The sequence below is a fragment of the Alligator sinensis genome, unplaced genomic scaffold (genome assembly GCF_000455745.1).
Source record: "Alligator sinensis unplaced genomic scaffold, ASM45574v1 scaffold505_1, whole genome shotgun sequence".
Classification (NCBI taxonomy): domain Eukaryota; kingdom Metazoa; phylum Chordata; order Crocodylia; family Alligatoridae; genus Alligator; species Alligator sinensis.
This window is the reverse complement of record NW_005841940.1, coordinates 1,593,934-1,619,550: the sequence shown is the minus strand read 5'-3', so window position 1 is coordinate 1,619,550 and position 25,617 is coordinate 1,593,934. Positions and strand designations below refer to the sequence as shown.

The 25,617-nt window shown below is 40.3% G+C and overlaps 2 protein-coding genes across 4 annotated transcripts in view; one reads left to right on the top strand and one right to left on the bottom strand.

The window, feature by feature from the left end:
* The window catches only part of RSPH14 (radial spoke head 14 homolog), a 230,838-nt gene that overhangs the window by 23,233 nt on the left and 181,988 nt on the right, over positions 1-25,617 (top strand). The window lies entirely within an intron of this gene.
* The window catches only part of GNAZ (G protein subunit alpha z), a 183,577-nt gene continuing 162,844 nt past the window's right edge, over positions 4,885-25,617 (bottom strand). For all 3 annotated transcript variants that reach the window (XM_025199343.1, XM_025199344.1, XM_006019870.3), the window contains one exon: positions 4,885-6,407. In XM_025199343.1, the coding sequence (XP_025055128.1) occupies positions 6,063-6,407 (345 nt within the window). In that variant the 3' untranslated portion in view covers positions 4,885-6,062. The remainder of the gene's footprint in view (positions 6,408-25,617) is intronic.

Sequence of the window (25,617 nt, the reverse complement as noted above, 5' to 3'; positions counted from 1 at the left end):
CCCTTCCCCAGTCCCCCCTCCCCCGCCCCTAGTACTTACCAGCTTGGACTGCCCGAATCAAAGCTCTCTGTATCTTTGCCAAATATTCAGAGAGCTTTGAATCGATTCGGACCTTTAAATTGGTCCCCTGATTCAGTTAGGATTCGGAGATTCAGCCACTGAATTGGGCCAAATCTCCTCTAAATCGAATTACCACCTGAAGCTTTGCATAGCCCTACAGAGCAGAGAAGCAGGTGGCGGACAGCGCTCTCCACCACCAGTTTCCTCTGCCTTTCCCCACTCAGCCTAGCAGAGAGGTATAGAGGATGGGAGCTGCAAGGCCTGCTTGTCCAGCCACAGTTATCACCAGGAGTTAGCAGGGTTCTGGCCGAGTTGTAGAAAGAGGATAGCTAGGTTTTTTTTATTTTGGTGGGGGTGGGCGTCCCAGTCATGAGTGCAGGGGTCTGTCCTAATGGGGACTTGTCAGCACCCCAGGACCTGGAACACGCTCAACATCTGGACAGTGGGCAGCCTGTCTACACCACTCTCCATCCTGCCCCCATCCAGACATAAAAAACAGTTAAATGCTCCAGAATAATATTTCAAGAGGTACTATTTTGAAATGTTTCAGCCAGTTTTAGAATGTTTCAAAGGGCTTGCATGTGTGCACAGCTAGAAAAGGCATTTGAAACCTTTCAATTGTTTTATATATCCACACTCCTGGTGCCCTGTGTTTATTTAACCTCTCAAAGTCTTAATTTTCATATCTACATGTTGGGTAATAAAATTGCTCTGCTTTACCTGTGTGTTAAGCTGTATTTGCTAAAGCTTGTGAAGGGTTTTGCTGTTCGAACATATGACACACTATAGCAATAATTCAGAATATGAAGACCAAAACACATTATTGGGCTTTTGTGAACAGAGACCTTATTGTCATCTGAGGAGTTAACAGCAAAAAACCCAACTATTCAAGAAATACAGAAGCATGGAAATGGAAGATGTTTTGAACTTCATTTTAAAATGCTCATTTTCTTTCCTATCTTACCCTCTTCTTGGACTAAGTAGTCTGTTTAAGTGAAGCAAATAGGTTTGCCATTTCTGTTCCAGTAAAACAACCCAGGTGCCCCATTTCTACAGTAGATACCTGTGATATGGCTGTTGAAGAATTTTCTCAGATAAAAGATTAAAACATAGTTAAGGAACCTTGTTCTCTGAAGTACCTACTCCTAAGTTCTGCTGCAGTGAAAACCACTACTTTCTTCTCATTCCTCTTAACTTCTTATCAGCCTAGAATGGACACGGATTATATGGAGGCTAGTGATGAAATAAAGTAAACACACCATTAAATGGAACAAATGCACAATTAAAAAATAAGCATTTAATCTGTTATATAAAGTTATTGCCCAGTTCAATTTACTGTTGGTAGAAAATGATCAAGAGGAAAACTTGGATCGAGAATGCAGTGCAGACCCCCTTATAAAAAAATGATGTCTTTTACATACGCTAAATCTTTGCAAATTGATTAAATGTAAAAGATCTTACATCTATGTATTGCATTAACAGATCATATATGTTGAAAACCTGGATACACATTGGTTTAGATCAGTACTGAGTGCTTTTGAAAACTCTATCTCCTGAACTTCTAACTTGCTAATACAGAATATTTTTGATTTCCTTTGTACTGTCACACAAAAAATCCTTTGATCTCAGGCCGCTGCTTTGAATGCACCACATTTCACGTAACAGTCCCATAGAGCACAGTCTCTAGGCTATATCCCTTGTTGTTTAAGGACATACCAGCCTAAATTAAGATATTCCAAACCCTTTCAAAAGAGGAGCAATTCTTAAATGTAGGAGATGGGATGGAGCGTGGAAATGGATGCTCATAGTTGTTTGGATAAAGACAAAAAAAAGCTGCCTATTCCCACAAGCATTGTGAGGTATTTTTAGTATGAAAAGGCAGAGCATAGTGAAATAATTATTTCCATAGCTGATCTCAGAAGTGATAAACACAGCTGAAAGGTTGCAAGTCAGATCATGCTATACCTCCAAGGATATTCTTTATTTATTAGCTTTCTAGCAACTAATCTTTTCAGTGTCTTTCATGACTGGAGAAAAGCAGCAGCAAAAAGCCACCCCCCACCAGCCTGATGTACTGCTGCAGCTGCTACTTCCTTCAGGTCACATAGGTTTGTACTCCTTGTCTGGGCAACAGTACAGTACCAATGTTACTTTTGCCCTGGGCTCCATATTATGCATTAAAACCTTTTGATCCAGAAACTCTTTCTCTCTTTGAATAAGCACATCAGAAAGGGGTCAGTGTCTTACTCTAACATTTTCACTTTCAAGAGTTATGGAGTTCAGTTACAGGAGAAAAAAAAAAGAACTGTCTGTTAATTCAGTTTACATGTGGTGCCTATCAGGGGAACATCTCTGTCTGATCATCCATCTACTCACCCGTTTTCACACGAAGAGTGCAAGCAAACCATTAATTACACTATGAGGTATTACCTGAAGGGGAGTTCAAAAGAGGATGGAGCTAGACTGTTATCATTGGTGGTAGATGACAGAAGAAGGAGCAATGGTCTCACATTGCAGCAAGAGAAGTTTAGGTTAGATTTTAGGAAGACTTTTCTCACTAGGAAGGTAGTAAAATACTGGAACAAGTTACCCAGATGGGTGGTGGAATCTCCATCCTTGGAGGTTTTTGAGACCCAGCTAAACAAAATTTTGGCTGGGATGATCTAGTTGGGGATGGTCCTGGTTTCAGCAGGGGGTTGGACTAGATGACCTCCTGAGGTCCCTTCCAACCCCAATTTTCTATGATTCTATTAATTTAAATAATATTATTCATGTGTAGAGCATGTGACAGTCAGATGTGTTATAGGATCATTGGTAAATAAGACTTGAAGGTATCCCAGCATCTGATGAAGTGAGTTTCAGCCTATGAAAGCTATTCTAGTTATTCTATAAAGGTCCATATCTACCCTGCCTTCTGACTGACTTCAGACTAACTTGGCATAACTACCTCTGCTCAGGGATATCAGGACTAATCAGTCTGATACAACAGGGCATGAAGTTGGAGACAAGATTTACACTGGAGTATTCTGAAGTTTGTACTATGTACTACTGTTTGGTACCTGTTGGAGGGGGAAGTGAACACCTCGTGGAGTGACTATGTTGTAAATGGTTATTATTGTAGATGATGTAAAGATTGCAAAGAATTCTGAAGACTTCTATACCTGTAAGGGTTTTGGTAGTTGCAAGACACCTTGCTATAACCTTGAGTTATTATATATGGACAAGATTTTTTTTAAAGGGACACAGTTTCCTAGGAGAATTGTGCTGCTAAATTATTTGGACTACTGTGAAAAATTCACCATATCTGACAAAAGATTTTTTTAAAATGGGGGTACTGTAAACCATAATGGGTTCTTAAATAAATGGTTGGATTTTCAGAAGTCCATTACAACCAGCAATTTCTACTGATTTAGCAGGGGCAACATGTAGGGGGTGCAGGTGCACCCCCCGCGCATGGCGGTGTACCCCCTGCAAAAAGGTGCCGCCGATAGTGTCGGCAGCACCTGTGGGTGGTCACCACTCACCACCCCACCGCCAGCACTGCTGGTGGCATCTGCAGGCGATCCATGATTGCCCCTGGCCACTGCCAATGCTGCCAGCGGTGCCTGTGGGTGGTCGCTGACCCCTGAGTGGCGCTTGCTGCCACCTCCCCCAGCACCAGCAGCATCTGTGGGAGCTCCCAGCTCACTGCTGCCATGCTCCCACTGCTGCCGCTGCTCCTGCTGATGCCAGAGCAGCCATGCCCCCCCAGCCACTGGGGGCATGCGCCGTTCATTGTGATTTAGTTACAGTTTTTCAGAACTCGGGCCTCTTTTCAGGCAACAAAATATAAATTTAATAACGCCCACATTTAAAAAAAATCAAAAGCTGTTTGAATACTTACATATAGACATAGGTCTCTGAACATGGAGGTTATGAGAATGAATGATGAAAATCACTACTTGGAGTCAGGCAATATGCAGACAAGTGTCATGAAAGTTTCCTTGTAGGCACCATGGTAGTTTCCTGCAAATACATGTCTTTATTTTAAATTGTTACACTCTTCCTAGAGTTACTATTGACCCTCTCCTGAGAAAAAGCTACTCTTAACTATGTTGAATTTTGTGGTGTCCCCAAATATTGTATTGGGTGCTATAAATGTAATGTTTGTTGTGTTCTAGGATTATCCTTAATATGGATGGACAAACTGTGAAAAGATGTCTGTAGTAAATTGACAAAATGCATAGCTGGTTAGGAAGAAATGAAAGATTCAAAAACGTTATCTCCTTTTGTGAATAATTAAAACACAACACCAATAAATGAAAACACTATAGACCAGTATAGTACCATTCAGATTATTTATTTTCTTTAGGTGGACAACCTTTAACTTTGATGTTATTAACTTTTTTCTTTGAAATTTCTTAAGAGCCCTTGGCTGAGAATTCTCACACTAATCTTGGTACACATGGGAAACAAAGGGAGAAGGAGATTTTCCAGAGTATCTGTATGTATGTGTGTGTATGTGCTTTACAACTTTGAACATATATTTATACACTGTCTTTACAATCAAGTCTTTAAGAAGTCTTTTCTATGGAGGGGGAAAGAATCAAACGACCAAAGACTTAGGCCCATATGATCCATGTGAGATTTTCCAGCATAGTCCCACAGAGCTTCTCCAGCATTCTGTTTTGCTGGAATAGTACTCCATCTAGTAGTACTCCTTTATGAGACGAAACCTGGAGCTGAGGAATTCATCTCTCGAATTTTCTTAAATCCACTAAACTGTAAATAATTTAAATTATTAAATTTAAATATCAAGACATTTAGTTATTGTTCATATCGCTCATCTTTAACCTTCTAATAATATATCACATTTTTAAATTAAAAAAACAACAAAAAAGACTTCAAAGGGTATACACTACACAGTCTTAATGGCTCTTGCTCCCTGGGAAAAGCTGTTACAATATTATCATATATCCCAGAATTTTTTGAAGCAATGGAACAGAATTGTCAGTTGGCAACTTTCACTCTGCAATCCAGACACTAAAACAATAGTTAAAAAAATTGCCTTGTGATTTTTTATCTGTATTAAAAAAAGGACACTCACCTACTTTTTAAATTTTCAGTTTTGTTTTTGTGAAACACCAGAAGATTTGGCAAAAAAAGATGTAAAAGAAGACCGTCTTGATATATAAAAATTCCTTACCGGTAGAAGAAACACTGACCTTGATTTGGCCTGTTAAATTAGTTATTTCATTCATTTCATGTATTTTTCCTGCATATTTTGAAGCAATCAAGAGCAGAAATGGCTAAAGGCCAGGTTGGAAATCATAGAACAATTCTGCACCAACAATTCCTTTGACAGGAAAGGTGTCCATGATAAACAACAAAGCAAAGCAGAAGTGTATACATAGTATATGCTGTGAGTTGTGGGCAATGTGTATACATGTTGGATGTGTATATACTGTACGATTGTGTGTGCCAGTGGATACATGCCCCTTCTTTAAAGCTGTAAGTAATGCTTAGCTCAGATTTTCCTGTTTGGTAACTTCTGGTTGGAACTAGCTTTTCTCCTGGGAGAGGGGTGGGAAATAACCCTGCAAGGCAGGCCCATCTTTCACTCACCAGTTCTGTATCTTCCTGGCAGTAAAATGGTTTCTAGAACAGTTGGATGAGGAATTATTTCTTACATAGAATATGGTATCTCTGCCATCTTAGCAAAATGAGATGGAACAAACAGAATGAACCAGCAGTGATTGTGGTGAAAACATTTCCACACACTTAGACCTCAACTTTTTTTTTTCCTTTTTTTTCTTTTTTTGGAGGCTTTGCATCCTCCAGAGCATACATTTTTGAAAAATAATGTGGTGGCATAATAGGGCTTAGGGGGTCTGTGAACATACTTCAGACTTCCCCCTTCCTCTTCTTGCACTTTCAAGGGCTGCCACATTTTTGCCACCAAAAGTGAAGGTGGTTGCCCCTTTTGCATCACCTCAGGAAAACAGATTGAGCCTCATGGATTCTTAGCAGAGGCCAATATACTTGAGATTGTTCTGAATGATGACATCTGTCACCGCATCAAAGACAAACTGGATATTACTGGTATCAGTGGCACAGGTGAAGTGCGAGTAGATCTCCTTGGTCTCCTTGTTACGATTCAAGTCCTCAAATTGACGTTGGATGTAGACTGCTGCCTCCTCATAAGTATTTTGGCCCTTGTACTCAGGAAAGCAAACTGTTAGCGGGATGCGCCGAATTTTTTCTGCCAGCAGATCTTTCTTATTGAGAAAAAGGATAAGGGAAGTGTTGATAAACCAGTTGTTGTTGCAAATGGAGTCAAATAGGCGCAGACTTTCTGCCATTCGACTCTGTAGGGAACGAAACAACAGTGTTAGCAATAATATTTTCACACAACTATGCAACATGCATAAGAATGTGTCATTGCAGCTGTTAGTGAGCAAAATGTCCATTTAGAATGACCTTTTCTATTTCTCACACCTGTTGTATTGGTGCCTGTATGTCTTACTTTAGGATGACATTTCAAAAACCTTAATTTTCTAATGTTGGCATATCACAGATCACCAAAGAAAAGGCCTTCTCCATTTGACTTTTATTTAAATCATGGGAAACAGTAAAGCAGTGTCTAAAACTGATTTTTTTAAGAACAGCATCTGTAATTGTTAGACGAGTCACTGTTTTTCCAAGTCAGATTAACATTACTAATATTTTCAAATAAGAGGGGTGAATCATTATGGAAATTTCCTGCTACAGAAGCATGCTGCTCTTAAGGAGGATTGTGCAACCATTAGAGTCATAGGATAACTTTTCATACACCAGAATCCTAACAATAAAATGCCTTCTTCAGTATAGTACACTTTGGGCATATCCCTGGTGGCACATGGTTATTTTTAGATGCTACGTTGCCAGGGTAGCTTGTCGCTACGGTGACGTAGCATTGGCATCATGGTTTGTGCCTGCCTATGCTACGTCGCTGTAGCGATGAGCTATGTTGTCATAATGTGTTATTACGGCAACATAGCATCATGTGTAGATGCGCCCTTTGCTGTGCAGTTTGGGCCTCCATATGTAAACCAACCGTCAGTTCCTGCATTCCTTTTCCACATGTATAAAAGTCACTTTGGAAGGATATGCAGAAAAAAAGGCTAAATTCTACTCCTGGGTGTAGACAAATGCCACATTTACAGAAGTGAGACAATAATGAGCAAACTGATTTTGGTAACACTACTGTCAGGAGCAGACAGACAACTGACTCTCCCTAGATGGATTCCTGCAGCAGCTCTGTCATAATTCCTCATCACCCGGTGGTGGAGAAGCTAACAATAGCCTGTTTTTATTGAGTAAACAGTTACTCTGGGGTGAAATGGACTGGAGTTGGAGACGCATGACTTTTACACTTGTGTAACTTACCCATGAAATGGCGTCTTACATTGACATAAGACCATATGGCCACTCCACATTTATCCCAGTGTAAAGACAGGCTACACTAGTATAAATGCATCCTTTGGCTACAGCTTCAAATACATTGGACAACTCAAAGTGAGTTGTGAACGTACAGCTACATTTTTTGGCTGAAAGAATTTAGTAGATGTACCTAATCTTGTGCTTGCCTTTCTAAACTGACAAATCCTTTGACAACAATCTTGGAGTGACTAACAAAAGTCATTTACATTTTGAAATATTTATTACAGCTAAGGAAACTAAGGTTGAGCTTGGACATCTGTTACAAACTAGAGCCACATTTGCCCTTTTTCCCTGCATACTCTTCCTTCATATATTGCTGTTGTGAAGTCTTAGGAGGCAGATGGAGCTCTCCATGGTACTAATTACTATTGGAGTACCAGAAGAACTTCCTATGTTTTGTGCAAAAAAGGAAAAATATTCCAGCTGCTGCAAATATTGATGAGCTGTCTGTTGATTAAGGATATTTATGCTAAAGGCTATGGCATTTTTGCCTGTTGCAAATTAAGTCCTATTTGTTGCTAAAATTTTATTCCTCCAATATAAACATTTTATTTAGTTATTAAAGATATTCAAACCTCAATGTTGTTTATTTACAATCCAAAGCCTTCAGAGTCCTATTGCAAAAATATTGCCATCAAGTCTGACAGTTAAGTCACCTCCTGTGACTCTCTCATAGGATCAGACAAGAATTTATAGCAGATCTACTGTATGAATTTAAGTTGTAGAATTTTAAGTCAGTGAAAACTTGAAGTAGTGGCAAGAGAGCTGCACATTTTAATGCACTAGGCTACCTCTTGTTTTCTGTGCTCTGTCATTAGAAGACAAGTGCCCTTTTTAACTAAGTCACTATTATATTGTATATCTATTTCCTGTTTAGAGTGGTACAAAGCATCCCAGATTAAGCCTCATCACCAAGGATTCATTCCAATCTTCTTCACAAGTCTGTACTTATATTTCTTAATAAAAGTAAAGACAGAATAATGGAGACCATACATGGGTGCACAGAGATGTTTTTCCAACCATACAATAGGATGAAAGTAGACAGAAGATTTAGATAAAAATTGATTATAAACTTCACCTAGATATACACATGCCATTAGATAATATCCCAATAACTTTATTCCAGTCAATTTGGAATCAAAATGTACCCCAGAAATCCTGTGTCTGCCCTTATGGTAAAAAAAAACCATGCTGGAATAATTGAAAGGGAGGTTGAAGTCCAAATCCCCCCTTCTTAAAATCTCAAATCATTATAAACTGTGATAAGCCTGAAGAATATTCTGAGCATCCTCAACTGCTTTGAAGTGTCACAGAAAGTTTGGACAGTGCCACAGAAACATTTAACTTCATTATGAACAAATGGAAAGATGTTAATTATATCTTTTGAGGCAATTTGCTGTACATGTCCCTGTGATATTTGTAAATTGAACTCAAGTCACCAATACCCACTAAAAGTTCTATGTATTTTACATTAAATAATATCCCTATCCAGTTCTCATGTTCAATTAATAACCTGACCTTTGGGCCAAAGTATGGCTACAAGGAAGAAAGCAGTACACCATATAGCATTTAATGGGCTGTGGAAATATGTGGAAAATCTTTCAGTGAAAATAAATGCAAACATACAAAACACTGCTTTAAAATAAGACAAAGTTTTCAAAGTGAAGTAATAAATTAGGGAGGGCTACACACCCTGAGACAATACAAGTACTCAATATACAAGATCACTTGCAATTATTGCTGCAGGATGCTTGGCTGGTACCTAGTTGAATGAGGAAATGTGATGTTGTGAAAGAGAGAGACTTCTGCTTGTCAGACAATTCTTGGGGGTTATTTTCCAATCCCAGACAGTTTGGTTTGGAGTGAGTTGGAATATCTGTGTCCATGAATACTTAAAGAAATAGGATGCTTTTTTTTTTTTTTTTTGTAAATTCTAAAGGTCTGACTTTATTGTACCAGACTTTCATGCAGAACCCTTACTTGGTAGCTTATGTCCATGTACAGTTGGAGCTGGTGTAAAAATGTGCTACAGTAGGGTGGGGGAGACAGGATTGTGTGTACATATGCTTAGTGGAAATCACTATGTTGAGGGTGAAGGGAGAGTATGTCTCAGATGCCTTCCCCACATCTTCCCTGGCTGCCAACATTTTAACCTTGGTGATTTCACACACAGGTTTGAGCAGGATGTAGTAATAGAAGGATACTGATGGTAAGGGTAATGGAATAAAGCAAGTCAAAACTCTTTTTACAGGAGAGATTAACAAAGTGTTTTGTTGAGCTCCCCTTCCACCCTGGAGTATTAGGTACTTTTGGCTAGAGACAGTTGAGGAGATCTGAGAGCGTCTTCCTTAAAGGTGTAAGTCCTAAGTTGTGCTCTGCTTGCTGTCTTGATCTAAAAATTATTTTAATATTAGGATAGTCTTTCCAGGTTTATCCATTTGTCTTAAATTAAGGCTTCTGCCTTTATTTACCCTGATACAACCTCGCCAAAGCCAATATTGTTGCTATGGAGCAGAATTAATTCTTTGTAAAGGCTAACAAAGATTGCCGGTGAGTCTAAAGATAGTCTCTTTTCCTTAGCAAACACTAACACTATTTAAATTCTGTCTACCTAAAATCTGTTTTACTGTTATATGAGTGTTGAGTCTGTCCCTACCAATAGCTTTCAAATATTGACATCTGTGATCTGGGTTAGACGCAAGTTGATAAGCAGTTTAGGAAAAAAAAATATTGTCCAGCATCTTGGGATAAATCTAAATTCACCCTTCAGATGCTGAAAGGCCATGTAAGGCTTCTTCCTATAAAATTGTTGTTTATCCAGTGCCTGTGGCATCCAAATCTCAGTCAGTGCTGTATTACAGCTAAAGTGACTTGACAGTGACAATGTGCTGTGCTTCCAGTAACTATTTTTGAGGTCATAGAAGCTGCTTTGAGTTTTTCAGTAGCAAGTTTACCTTGGCTGTAATGTTCTGACTAAGGTCTGGGTTGTTGGGCGCAGCCTACGTAGAGCTGGAAATAAGACGATAAAGAGATTGAAAAGAAAAAGTAGTACACGATGAAAGACTGAAAAACAGTCTCTCAGGGCTCAAATTTTTTTCTTGTTGTCTAAGAAAAATGTCTCTGGTGAGTAAAAGAAATGAAAAATGAGTGGCAGGAAAATAAGAGGACAGAGGCAGCCAGGAACAGAACTAAAAAATAGGAAGAAGAGGTGAAGAAACTGAAAAAATGGGGGGAAAGGAGCAAAACATGTAAAAATTAAAAATAAATGGGGAAAATATCTGATGGAAAAAATAAAAATGGGCAAAAATATTCCCTCAGAGTCACAGTAGTTAAATATTTTATATAACAGTCAAGTAGGAACCCATCAGGTTTGAAATCATACTGTTTTTCCATGCGTCTGAACAGAAGAATACTCTAGGATCCATTTGAAAGCAGAATTTAATGTTATTTTTTTATTGTTTTTGAGGTAAAAGAAAATAAAAGCCACAAGCAAGATTAAAATACCAATTTTTATAGAATCCTTCCCCAGCATGTAGAGTTGGGAAATATGGTTGCATGCACATGAAAAGTCCCACTTTTTGTATCAAATATGATCAAAAAACACCTAAATACATTCTTACATGCAGATGCCTGACGTCTGCATCCAGAGTGGGTGTGTAAACACAAGCTGCTCACTTGACGTAGTCTCAAATGTATAACAGCTAATTTGTTTCTTGAACATTTACTATATGGGTATATGGTCAGGAATAAAACACACAGAAACATTTTATTCTCAATGGAGTATAAAAAGAATTGTACAATTTTTGTTGGTGTCCTTTTGTGGCTTTTAATTACTTTATTTTCATAGTATAAAATTCCATGTAGAGCTATTCAGAAAATGGCTCCCTCCCCTAGAAAGTTTTGAGTTTTTAGTGAAAAATCAAAACCCAAAATATTTTAAGTGTTATTTCTATGCTTCATAGGAATTTGACTTCATGTTTCTCATACTGCTACTGTCCTCAAGAGGCAGGGCTCCTGGTATATCACTTCCCAGGCTGTATTAGTGTCCCCTTTTTGGTAAAGAGAGGTAATGCCTTGACCAGTGCCTCATGGGAAATTAATTCCAGGTTGGGAGACTTGTTCACAGAGGAGAATGGGAACATGAAGCAACCAAACTAAGGCTTTTCTGAAGTGCTGTGGTAGCAGCATATTCCAATGGAAATATTTCAGGTTTCAATTTTTGGCTGAAGTCAGAAATATTGTTTTTTAAAGGCAAACATACATTTTTCATAATTAATTTCATTTAGCTGACAATTGTGGAAAAACAATTTTTAAGAAATGTTTTGACCAGCTTTAATCATATGAAGTATGGGAATTATACGTACTGTCATTATCATGTATTTCCACATCAGCTACTATTCCAAGCCTATCAAGTCTCTTCCAGATTATGCAAGATCACTGGTAGCAATTCAAATGACATTATTAACCTTTTGCACAGTAGATGGGGAAATAATTTGAGTCTCCTAAGACCTTTTTCATTCTTAAATCCCCTGGGACAGAAGCAAATATTAAAATAACCTGACCCATTCAGATTAGAGCTTTTGCATATTCCTATAACTTGTATACCTCAGTAGTAAAAAAAGTTACTATATAAAATGGAAAATGCTTGTACAGTACAGGTGAGGCTAAATGGCACGATACTAATCTACTTTGAACATAAAAAGCTGGAATGGGTAGATATGATGGCCTAAGTCCTAAAGTCAGGCTAAGTTCCACACAGAGCAAGACCTTAGGAGACTTTTTACTACCTTCGTGCTCCCTTGACTTTGGGACCAGTCACAAGCTGTTTGCTTCCCTGGGTCAAGGTAGAAAAGTCTCATAGCTTAACTACAAATTTTGTTACCTTCACTAATAACCAGAAGTAATGGAATAACTCTTAAGGAAAAAAACCCTCCCTGGTTTGATCTGAGGTTGAGCTGTATTGTGTCTTTAGATCATTTGGCCAACAGATCTCATACGCCAATAAATCTAGCCACACCTGATGAGTTTTCTAAGGGTCTTGTTACATGCTACACTGTGAGCCACACAGATGTTCATTGGTGTTAGTGCTAGCATGAGTTTGAAGCAGTCACACCTTCAGGACAGCAGGAGCATGGAGGACCAAAAGGTAAGAATTCCCCCTCCATTCCAGGACTCCCGTGGTTCCCCACTGCTCCTGGGGCTCCCCTCCTGCCCATTTACTTGTGGCTGCCTGCACTGTCTGCCCAGGGGAGCAGGCAGGAAAGGGTCAACCTGCCTGTCTGCCCATCACTGCCAGGGTGCTGCTCTTCTTCAGGCTGAGCTTGCCCAGAGAGCAGCAGCGATGGTGGCAGTGACAGCAGGACAGGCAGGTTAACCCTTCTCTGCCTGCTTGCCCAGGACAGACAGCATGGGCGGCTACAAGTAAGTAGGGGAAGAGGGGTGGGTGGGGGTGGTGAATGGGGATCTGGGGTATTGGGGAGGGTGGAGGGGGCAGTGGGCCTTATCTGAGCCACTGGGTGAGGGGGAGATGTCTACACTAAGGTGGAGCCTATAATGGCTACACCTTAGTGTAACATGAGCTAGGTAATATGAATCAGAGATAATCCTGCCATGGAATGGCGTAACTTTGAGCTGCCTAACTACTGCTTAAAACACCTAGTTTCAGGTGTTAATGTGCAGATAATCCAGGCGTTAAGAGCTTGGGGAGTCATCCAAAATTACCCTGTAACAAGGCCCTTAGGTGCTTCAAAAGTAGTTACACTGAACATATACCTACAGTATATCCCAACAAGCTAACAATGACCCTCCTAAAGATGAGTTAATCTTTCAGCAGTAGAATGTACTTGGTGAAGAAAAGTTACACAAAAGACCACCAGAAAGTGAAAGCCTTTACTACCACTTGGGTTCTTGAGAGAGACAATGCAAAGTTCAGAGGAAGGAGTGATGGTACATAATTAGGGACCTACCAAAATTAGAGGGGCAGGTAGCCTATGGTGGAGCCGGCCACCATTTCTGTAGGCTTATTGTGGCAAGCCACCTCTGCCTCTGATTGGCTAAGTGGTCCTGGTGGCTCTGCCCTCTCACTACTGATTGGCTGAGAGGGCTGTCTGTCACGCAGTCCCACCCCTCACCATTGACTGGTGGAGAGGGGTGGAGCTGAATGATGGGTAGCCCTTTCAGTCAATCAGTGGGGAGGGGCAGGGGTGGCTGCCATCTTGGCTGCTCCCCTTTGTACCAGCAGCTCCCTTCCAACAATGGGCTGTGTGGCTGAGCCACAGCAGCTGTGAGGACTGCTGGCTCCCACTGGGGAGCCATCATTTTGTTTTTAATAAGTTGGGGTTTTTTTTGCAGATTTCATGGACAATGCTCAATCAATTTATGATTTTCTCAAAATTGCGAATTGGGTAGGTCCCTATACATATTCTGTGAATCCCACCCACTTTCTCTCACATGCCCACTCTACGTTTGATTTAAAAGAGTCCTTAATGTACCATGAGAATGTATAATAAAATGTAAAAGTTCTAGTATTCTACTATACTTGTACTCTGATTACCTTCTTTTATACTTGCTATTCTACTGTACATAGTCTGCATTAACAAATTTGGAAAGTAGCCTCGTTACTGAGGATAGTTTATCCAAGACGCGATTCCAAAAACCATTGTAGTTTTCTTGTACAGTAAGTAAACAAATCAGGGGGAAAAAATGCAGAAGCAGTAAACAAGAGCATTTTAAAAACCTGTAGTAGAATTCCTAATAGGGACCTAGAAATGAATCAGAGTAATTTTTCTGCCGAGCAATAATCTCATCAGCTGCCAAATACCATCCCTCTGGATCCTATAACTGTTCCACAAAAACAAAAGGTAAAAGATACTAATTAAAATCACCATAGCATATTTCCTGAAGGAGAATTTAGCCAAAACATCTTGGCACATATATCCTCTTTACATTTTTAATACTTCAACCAGAAACAAACTGGTCTCCTACATGAACAGGTCTCTTGAATGTGTCAAGAACCTTTACTTCATAGTAAAGCTGTGTAGCTTTGCTGCAGAATAACAACTCCACATGAATAGATAAAAAATCTAACTGAAATTTTAGAGCACTTCTTTATACTTACTTCAATAGCACTTTCTATCTGAGAATATGAATGTGCTTCACAAACATTAATTTGGTAAGCTTCACAACAGGTCTGAAGTATTAAAGTGATTAAACCCATATTACAGAAAGGGAAAATAAAGTACAGTGGTTAAATTACTTGCCCATGGTCAGATAAATCTATTATAGGGCCAAGAATGAAACAAAAACATTATGTTCAGGATTGCTTTTGATAGCTTGATCAAATTATCATTAACAAATAGTCGAAATTACTTTTGTGTTTAACTTTTATTTTGGCTTTAAACATTCCCTGAGAAGGTGAATTTTATGGCCCTGATCCATCACTGTATTCATGAATATGTTACTGGTTTTTTACAATTGATTGTTAGAGTTGTACAGGTGCAAAATGGGAATTGCGGTTGCAAATCAGAGCCTATATTTAAAAATTTTGGAATTTAATTATCTTACTGAATTTATATCTTGAATTCAATTACTTCTTGAGTCCTTTCAAAGCTAAGTCTCTTAGGGAGTGTCTACATGTACATTTAGGCGTGCCTAAATTTATTGCACATTATCTTATTGTGCATTAAGGCGATTTAGGCTCACTTCCACACATGCATGCATTAAAGTGCATTAATGCCATGTGTGAGGACTGACATGGGACTCACACAGTCCATTACACAGCGTTAATGCACCTTAATGCATCTACATGTGAATTAATGTGCTTTAGCTATTTGGGTCTGAATTTGATGCCTGCTTTTGCAGGTATCAAATTTAGGCACAAATAACCTAAAATCACCATTTTTAAGGTGCATTAAGGGTGCACATGTGCCCTTAATGTGCCTTAAATCAGGCTAAAGTGCCTGAAATTGGCATGTGTAGACATGCCCTTAGTATACTTTGGGTGCGTCTACACATGCATTTATGTTGGCTTAAATTTATTGCACAGTAAGTTACTGTGCAGTACGCAGGAATAGGCCAGCATCTACACATGCAGGCTTTAAAGCACATTAACACTGTGTGTGGACTGATTTGGGACTAAATGTGGTCCCAAGTCAGTCCGCACACAGTGTTACTGCGCAGTAAGGCATCTACACATGCATTACTGTGCAGTAACTAATTGGTTGTAAATTTGATACCTAAAAATTTACGCTCAAGTTGGCATGTCGCCATATTTACTATGCAGTATGGGTGTACACACGTGCCTATAGCGCATAGTAATTTCAGTTACTGCGCAGTACATGTGCACAAGTAGATGCACCCTTTAAGGAGCTTTTGCAGAGATTTAGAATCTGTAAATGTCATATTCTCAAGGAAATCCATAAAATTTAGACTGAATTTGGTACTGGCATCAACGACATTTTTTTTTAGTCTGAAAGGGTTTTTTATGCTAGCTGTTTTATTTCAGAAGTTCATGAAAAGTACCTCCTTCAGCTTGCCATGATGTTGTTTACTTTTTTTCCTATGTGCCACCTTCCTTTCAAGTACCAAATCTTGAGTTGTAGCAATACATACAAGGCAGTCATCTCCAGAGGACCTAATATAATCACATACTGGTTGTTCAAACAACAGTGGTAAATCTTAGAAGAAAGCCTTAATGCATTTTGCCTCTTGAAGAATTAAGCCAATGAACAGGTCTCAAAATCTTTTCACATATATTCACCAATATTGTATACACCAATGTTTTGTTAATCACAGTATATGACATTTGTTTCTCCTAGCGCAACACCAAAGTATAGGGAAATATCTAGGGGCTGGGAATATGGATTTCTCCTCTATACCTATGAAAAACAGCAGGGCTACATAAACAGAATATCAGCCACCATTCCCTTAACTCCCCTTGTATGGAGGTACAACTATATAACTAAAATGATGAATGAGGAGGCAGTGTGTAGTTTCCCTGATCCACCTTGCACAATTCTTTCTACCTATTCTAAGATGGCACCAAGAATTTTTTGCAGTTCACATGGGGTGCAGAGAACCCCTGTTTAGCATCTTCTGCATCCCCTCCATGCTAAGAAAGCACAGGATAAACTAATGGTTTGAATTTAACCTTATTTAAAAAACAGTAAAAACATAAGTAAAATACATTTAAAGCAATATATATCATAAACAGCCTCCATACAGAGGTATGCATATTCAAGGATCGTACTATAAACTTCACTTCCTACAAATACAATACAATACTGAGCTTGCTGGATGTCTGTCATACCTCAATATTTTTTACTTCTTTTTACTCATTTTTGTAACCTATTTGTTTAGCTCAATATAAATATTTGCCATTTTCACTTTTCCTTTAGACAAAATGAGTTTGCAATTCTAGCCTGTTAAGAAAAGAAATCCCATCTCATTATGAATAACTTTTTATTTTTCTAATTATTATTCACAATTCATGAGATTGCCCAAGCTTTGATGTAATGTCTTTAACTACCCCACATACCAAATTTAATTAAAATTAGGCAGAATGATATGCATAGGATTTAAGAGAAGGGAGGGATGCAAAATAATTAGGCATCATCAATGTTGTGGTGGTATCAAGTACAGTTCCAAATGCCCCTTCTCCTTTGGCTTTGCCCTCATTTTGTATCAGTCACACCCTGATTAATTTAATAATCTGATTTAATGTTTTTTCACCCTGAAGTTGATGATTTAAAAAGAGGAAAGGTAGCCTTTTCTGGATGCTAAACTGCTTTCGACAGTGTGAGCTGTCAAGTTAACTATTTGTTCTTAACTTGAATTTATTTTCTTGAAGTGGGAAAAAAATTGTTGAAAGTATGTCATAGACAGATGCTGGCATTGAACTCTTGCCACCAGCATTTCCTGATTGTCTCAAAGGGCAGCATAAATTTATTTCAAACTGAGTTGCATCAAACAGTACACAGAAGAATTTCTTCCAGAGAGTCTGCAATCAATCCAAGACTAACAGTGTTTCTACAGTCAGAAACATCATGGTTTTCTCCAAGCCTCCCAATTTCCGTGATGAAGAAAATGCTTGCTGACCACACTGAATGATCTTCCAGCAAAAAAAAAGAGATAAACAATCAAACACGAACTAATGGAAGATGTTTTAATTGCCCTTTTCAGGGCTTCAAGGAAGTTTTTTTTCTTCCTTCATAAAATGCTGCATTGCTTACAATCAATTCTTTTTTTTTCCTGCATGTGAAGAGGTGCTGTCCTATGGAACTGTGCAGTCCTAACATGACAGAAACCAACCTGGAAGAACCAGGTCAAAGGGCCAAGCATTACCATTGCCAGTACTTACATGAACTACATGCCAGGATGCAGTGCAATTAGCAAGAATGCTGTATTACCATGGGAACATCAGATGACCTTTCCAATGGCATCACATAATCTTGCCTTTCTAAGAATGTGTTGTTAACAAATAGTGGCTGCTGGGAGCTGGGTGAAAACTTCTTAATTGATAATTAATTCAGTCATTTTTATATTTGCATATTGCCTATGAACAGTTTTTGATTTTTATGAATGGTATTTTATAGATATGTGCAATTGCTAAGCACAAGTTGATGGTGCAGATATTCATAAACTGCTGTTTGCATGGTACACTTGGGCAACCCCATATTTGTGATTTTTTTTTCTGTTTGATAATAAAACTATTGAACTTTTTGGCTAAGTATAGACAGTCAAAAAGCCCGAGGCTGAAGTGATTCAATCTGGAAGGCTGGAATTACCACCGAGGAGGTCTGGTCTGTAGGAGCGTATCAGGAAAGCCAAGGCTGTAACCGAGCTCCATCTGGCTTCACATATCAAAGATAACAAAAAGTCTTTTTTCAGATATGTAGAGAATTGGAAAAAAAAGCAGGGGTAACATTGGACCCCTGCTGAATGAAGCAGGACAGCTGATAACCAACACCCAGGAAAAGGCCAACCTGCTTAATGGGTACTTTGTCTGTCTTTCATCAGTCCAATGGGACTGCCCTGCCTAGCAAGACGCAGGAAGGCCAGGGTGAGGCCGTATGTATATCCAGCATCAGTGTTGATCTAGTAAAGGATCACCTTGAGTGGCTGAACACGTTCAAGTCAGCTGGTCCTGACAGATTACACCCTGGTGTACTCAAGGAACTGGCACGTGTCATAGCTCAACCATTGGCAAAAATATTCAAAAACTCGTGGCACTCAGGTGAAGTACCTGAAGACTGGAAGAAGGCCAATGTGGTACCCATCTTCAAGAAAGGGCTGAAAGTAGATTCTGGGAATTACAAGCCAATCAGCTTGACCTCAATCCCCGGCAAGGTTCTGGAGAAAATTATCAAGGAGACCCTTCTGGATAAGCTGGCTGAGGGCAGCATCCTGAGGGATAGCCAGCATGGGTTTGTCGCAGGTAGGTCTTGCCTGACTAATCTCATCTCCTTCTATGACCAGGTGACATATCACCTGGACAAGGGCGAAGAGATTGATGTCATATATCTGGACTTTAAAAAAGCCTTTGATCTGGTGTCCCATGACCTCCTCATGGAAAAAATGGACAACTGTGGCCTCGGCACAGTCCGATGGCTGGGAAACTGGCTCCGAGGCTGGACCCAGAGAGTAGTGGTTGATGGTAGTGAATCATTATGGTGCACCATGACCAGTGGTGTCCCCCAAGGCTCTGTCCTTGGACTGGTTCTCTTTAACATCTTTATCAACGATGTGGACATTGGTGTCAGAAGCGCACTGGCTAAGTTCGCTGATGACACTAAATTTTGGGGCATAGCATCCACATCTGCGGACAGGCTAGTGATCCAGGCTGACTTAGATAAACTTAGCAAGTGGGCGAATACAAACCTGATGCTGTTCAGAAGTGATAAATATAAGGTATTACACCTCAGAGGGGGCGGAGGTGGGGACCCACAGCATACTTATAGGCTCAGCAGTGCTACGCTTGCTAGCACCACTGCTGAAAGAGACTTGGGGGTCATGATTGACCACAAGATGAACATGAGCCACCAATGTGGTGTCGCAGCTGGCAAAGCAAACCAAACTCTGGCTTGCATCCATAAATGCTTTTCAAGTAAATCTCAGGATGTCGTCCTCCTGCTGTACTTGGCCTTGGTGAGGCCACAGCTGGAGTACTGCATCCAATTCTGGGCGCCGTAATTCAAGAAAGATGTGGAGGAGCTTTAGAGAGTACAGAGGAGAGCCACATGCATGATCAGAGGACAAGAGAACAGGCCTTTTGAAGAGAGGCTGAGAGCCATGGGACTCATCAGTCTGGAAAAGTGCAGGCTCAGGGGGGACCTGGTGGCTGCTTATAAGTACATAAGGGGTGTACATCAGGATCTGGGAGAACATCTGTTCACCAGAGCGCCACAAGGAAAAACAAGGACCAATGGTCATAAACTCCTAGAATACCGTTTTAGCTTGGACGTAAGAAAAAGTTTCTTTATGGTCCGAGTCCCCAAGACCTGGAATAGACTCCCTTCAAAAGTGGTGCAGGCATCTATTCTGGACTCATTCAAGAAACATTTGAATGTTTATCTTGCTGGTATCCTTTGATCGTAACTGACTTCCTGCCACTGGGGCAGGGGGTGGACTTGATCCTCTTTGAGGTCCCTTCCAGCCCTAATGTCTATGAAATCCATTAAATCTTTTCAAGTTAGTATAAACTGCATAGATTGAACTGAGAAGCAACTGAATGGACATTCACTTTTGATTCCAGAAATGCAGCCACATACCTTGCAGGGATTCATGTTAGAAGCTGGGGGGAGGGGGGGCACTAGAGCACTTCTCCCTTTCCCTTCCTTTCCCTTTTGCAGTGGTCAGAAAGCTGGAGGGAAGTTGGGAGAGAAGCCCTCTGAGGCTTTTCCCCCATCCCTGCTCAAGCTGTGGGGGTTGTGTTGCCAGGCACTGGCAGGCCCTCTGAGTATGATGGGGGTGGGGTTTAAATCCCCACTATGGCTTGCACGGCCCCCAGCCAAGATGTGCCAGGAAGGGGTGGGGAGGGAGAGAAGCAGCCTCTGCCAGTATTTCCCCTGCTCCCCACTCGAGTAGTGGTGGGGAGGGGGCATGGCCTGGGTTGGCACACTTAAACCCCCTCCCCTGTCCCCAGGGAACCCCAGCTGGGTCTGCCTGGAAGGGGTGGAGCAGCTCCTGACAGTTTTTTCCCCATTCACCTCTCCAGCCCCCTCACCCCACTCTGCCTGCAGCCCGGCAGGGGATCTGGCCAGGCCCCCTCACCTCCACTCCAGCAGCGAGTGGAGAAAATCCTGTCAGGGGCTGTTCTTCCTCTGCCACACAGACCCTGGCTGAGGTCCAAAGCCAGGTTTTCTTACCCCTTCTCAACCAGCAGGAGCAGTGATAGTGCTCCAGCTAGGGAGCAGAAGGGCAGGGTCAACCCTGCTCCGCTGAAGCAGATAGCACAGTCTAGGGCTACAAAGCATCCTGAGATGCTGGGGGACTGAGTTATCTTGAACAGGGAAGGGGTCTGGGATAGAAGATCCATAAGCTGGTTTGACATAAATTAGTTCAGTCTGATACTACAACCAACCAGTTCTATCTTAAAACCAGTTTTGGCCATTTTGAAAGTGGTTTAAGTGCACTGAACTTCTGTTGTGTTAAGTGATCAGAAACCGATTCAGATCTGTAAGCCAGTTTAAGCATAACTTCTGTTCCTGGCCTAACAAGTGGCTGAAAAAATCATCAGGACTTTGATTATTTGAGGGAAGTCTGGGGAACAAATTTAGGGCAGAAGATACCGTAGGAAATAAGCAGGCCCTTAGAAATTTAGAACAGGTTTCATATTTTTTGTTATACAAGAAAGAATATTTTATTTGACTTCCTGCATGGGTCCCCAATGTAAACATAACAATGTTTCTTCCCAGCAGAGGGGTAGAGAAATAATTCATAGACTCAAAGAAAATTTGGGCTGGAAGGAGTCTCAGGAAGCCAACTAGTCCAACTCCCTGCTCAAAGCAGAACCATCCAACTAGATCATTCCAGCCAGGGCTTTGTCAAGCTGGGCCTTAAGAACCTCCAAGCAAGGATGGAGATTCTATCTCCCCTCTAGGTAACTTGTTCCAGTGCTTCACCACCCTCCTAGCAAGAAAATTTTTCCTAATATCCAACCTAAATTTCCCTTGCTGCAACTTGAGACCATTGCTCCTTGTTCTGTTATCTGTCACCACTGAGAACAGTCTAGCTCCATCCTCTTTGGAACCACTCTCCAGGTAGTTAAAGGCTGCTATCAAATCCCGCCTCAGTCTTCTCTTCTCCAAAATAAATAAACCCAGTTCCCTCAGCTTCTCCTCATAAGTCATGTGCCTCAGCTCCTGAACCATTTTCATTGTTCTCCACTGTACTCTCTTCAACTTGTCCACATCCTTCCTACAGTGGGGGCCCCAAAACTGGATACAGTACTCTAGATGTGGCCTCACCAGTGCAGAATAGAGCAGAATTATTTGCTGTTTAATAGATTTTACATTCACTTTTCTTTCATCACAGGCACAAGGTACAATTTTTTTTGTCATTTGCATGGTGTTATTTGCAAAGACTGCAGACATATTTTTGAGTGTCTCCCTTTGTTAACTGCCTGCATTCCAGGGCACTGGCAAGGGCAATTTGGAAAGCAATTGTATGTTTCATCATTCTACATAAAACAATGCTCTTTCAAATCCATTATTTCTTAAGTGCAAGTATTGAACCCACGGCTCTCAGATTTTATGACCCACCAATATAAATCATCCATCACAGTCAATTAGAAAACTGGATTCAACATCCCTACACACACCTCTACACAGTACTAGTAGGATCTAGCATATCAAATGCATGAACAGCTCTACATTCCTCTTAGCAAAGACAACTGCACGTGGACTTGCTGCTACTGTGGCAGATACTGGCACACCTGCTACATGTACTTGGACTATGCCAGCAGCCTCATGCCACTTAAACATACTTTTCCTATCCTTGAAATCTTGTTGGATCAGAGCAGTCTACCTTAGAGAATGACAGCCATGAATTGAAGAGCCATTAAGCTAGTAACCTCTCTCCTGTCTTTCTTATGGGTAATGGTGATAGTACACCAGCTCAGTTACTGCTGTTCATTTTATTTACTTTTAGCCTCCTCTTTTTCTATAGTTCTGTTATTTTTGTCTCTTTTTTATTTCCTACTCACAAAATGTTCACCATTTCAAATGGTAGCAGATACACTTCTAGTGCAAATACTTTTGCTGATAGCAGCTCTCACTTACCAATATGCAGTGCTTTTGCTTTCTAGAAACCTTATTGTGAATAAAACACAATTCTCCTGAATGTTACCAAATAAGCAAAAGATAAAGGGATTTTGGATACTAGTAGAAGGTAGATTTTATTTGCAACAGGATTTGTGAGCACTTTCATGTTCTATGCATCTAGCTTCTGTTGGGAGGAGGAGGAGGATATATACAAGATACAGACCTTTCTTTTTGTTAATTCAGTTGTGGTAGCACTGTGTGTCTGGATCAGTTTGCCAGTTGTCTTTAATAGAAGTTACAGTACAACATGACTCAATTCTCTTAGCATTTACAATTTTACCCTTGTATATTTCCACTGACTTTAATGGAGGTACTCCCAAGTTCCATGAGCGACAATAAGAAGCAAAGAAGCAGATCCTACATTTATTAAGTTAAAAAGAGTACAGAAAATGCTTGTTTAAATAATACATTTCTTTAAAGTTTACTTTCTATTCTGTTTTATTAAAGAACAAAATACATTGTATTTTCAGTACCGGGGAACCAATACTGTAATAAACTGAGAGGTAGTTATATTGTACACTAAAACAGTCATCTTGGGAACACTTCCCATCTCTAAGAAATAATGCATAGCTTTTGAAATATGAGCTGACAGCTTTGGTTCAAAACCCTTCCCATTTCCTCTCCAACCTTTTTCTAATTCCATTTTTAATGTTAAATCTTTACATTTTTCACAGACTGACACATAAGAAATTGAATATAAGTTCCATATTGCCTGTTCTCAGAGCTCCAGGAAAGAATGAATATTTACCAAACAGCAGAATTGATTACAGCATACCCGCTGCTGTCCACCCTTTCTCTCTCCCACCAAGGCATGTCAGTCTGCTGCCCTTTATATCGCTAACACATTAGAGAGGAGGGAGAGGATAGAATTTCAAGGGAATCCGAAGTAAGGAATAGTCAAAATGTTCAGAGACAATGCATAAATCTACATATAGGAAATACACATAGGAAAAGCACATCAACAAACACTGAAGCATAAGATGGAAAAGACACACAAAAAGATCTTGTGGTCCAGTGTAAAGTCCCACTGAAATGGCAAGAACTGCAGTTATTTATCTATAGGAACCAGGAATACAAGACTAAAAGGCACCCCCACCCCGGGTCATAAATCTGTCAAGCACCATTTTCTAAGCAGTTTTTCCTATTGGAACAGACCAAAGCACCATCCAACCCAATATCCTTTTTGTGGCAGTGGCCAGCATCAGATGTGTTAGTAAAGAAACTTTGTAGGAGATAGTAACATAATAACTTGTGTTTCAATTTCTACCTGACTTCATCAACTCTTGGCAACTGATTTAAGCCTTGAAGCATAAGGTTTATAATTCTCATGGATTTTTTCCTATTGAATTTTTGTTAGTAGTGTACCTATCTAATCCGTTTTCAGTATTACTCAACTATTGGCCTTGATACCATGAACGACTGGGGTCTCCTGAGACTTGGGGGACACCATGGCGGTGGGCAGGAACTGCCCGCAGATGCCAGTGGTGGTGTCAGCAGCGAGGGGGGCAGGTGGCAAGCAGTGACTGTCCGCAGAAGCCAGCAACGGCCAATCTCGGTGTGGGGCACGTGCCCTCCTGTGCCCCCTCTACGTGTCGCCTATGCTTGATACCTTTTGGCAATAAGTTCAGAAGGCTAGCTGTGGGAAGCATTTCCATTTATTCATTTTGAAGGCAATTGCTCTTCACAGTTTCACTGAATTTCCCCACCTTGAATTAGGAGAAAGGGTACATACTGGAGAATGATGATCCAGCATTTAGAGTTCTAGCCTGGGACTCAGAAAGCCAAGGTTTAATTCCCTGTAGCACTGAAGTCTGTGCTGCTACTTCACTGCTTTAGTTATTTGTGCTAATTAGGTTAAAGCTAGTATGGGTATATCTACCTGTGCTACAATCACACTTCTGTAGCACAGGCTTACTCAGAGACCACTGCTTTCTACTCTACACGTACAACCCGCTAATGGCGACTGGGCAGAATGACATGGATGGATCATCGTATCCTGTTTCTTATACTCTTCCTCTTCCTCCTACTTGCCACTGTCAGAATCAACCTGCTTGTCTCCTAGATTGACTTTTGGTCTGACCAAGTAGGGCAGTTTTATGTCTTTAGCCAGTACCTTTCAACACAAAAAACCCTGACACAACATTAGACACACAAAGATCACAGGTTTGTTTCCAATAAAGCATCCTGCTTCTTTCTTTTTCTGAATTCAGAAGCATATAATTAAGCCATGTAAGCAATAGTTGGCTCTGTTGAAATACTTTTGCTATTAACTGTCTAAGAAGAAATTTGATAGTGTTAATGTAGAATTTTGGCCATCTCCCAGAACTCTCCTGTCACCAGGATATTTCATTTTTAAGAGGTTCTAGTTTATAGTTATGTTTTATAACAAATAATGTTATTCTGTCTCTCAAATGAATTTCTCAATAAGTTTGTAGTAGGAGGAAAGAATTAGGGAGGAAAATCCAGGCTATAAATTACAAATAACCATGATGCAGGGGTGTAGGTTGTAGCCATGTTGGTCTACCCAACATGGCAGACAAATTTCCTTGGGTGAATCTGATATCTTTTATTAGACCAACCCAAATAGTTGGAGAATAGTTATTAAGCAAGCTTTCAGGTTCAAAAACCCTTCGTCAGGCTAAGGAAGTTTCAGCAGTTGGGGTGTGCTCTTCCTGGATGGAATGAAAAGTAAAGAAGCCAGAGGCTGGGCTGGGGAGTCAGTTGTCAGGCAGATTATAATGTGTCATAAATCCAATGTCTATATTTAGTCCATGAT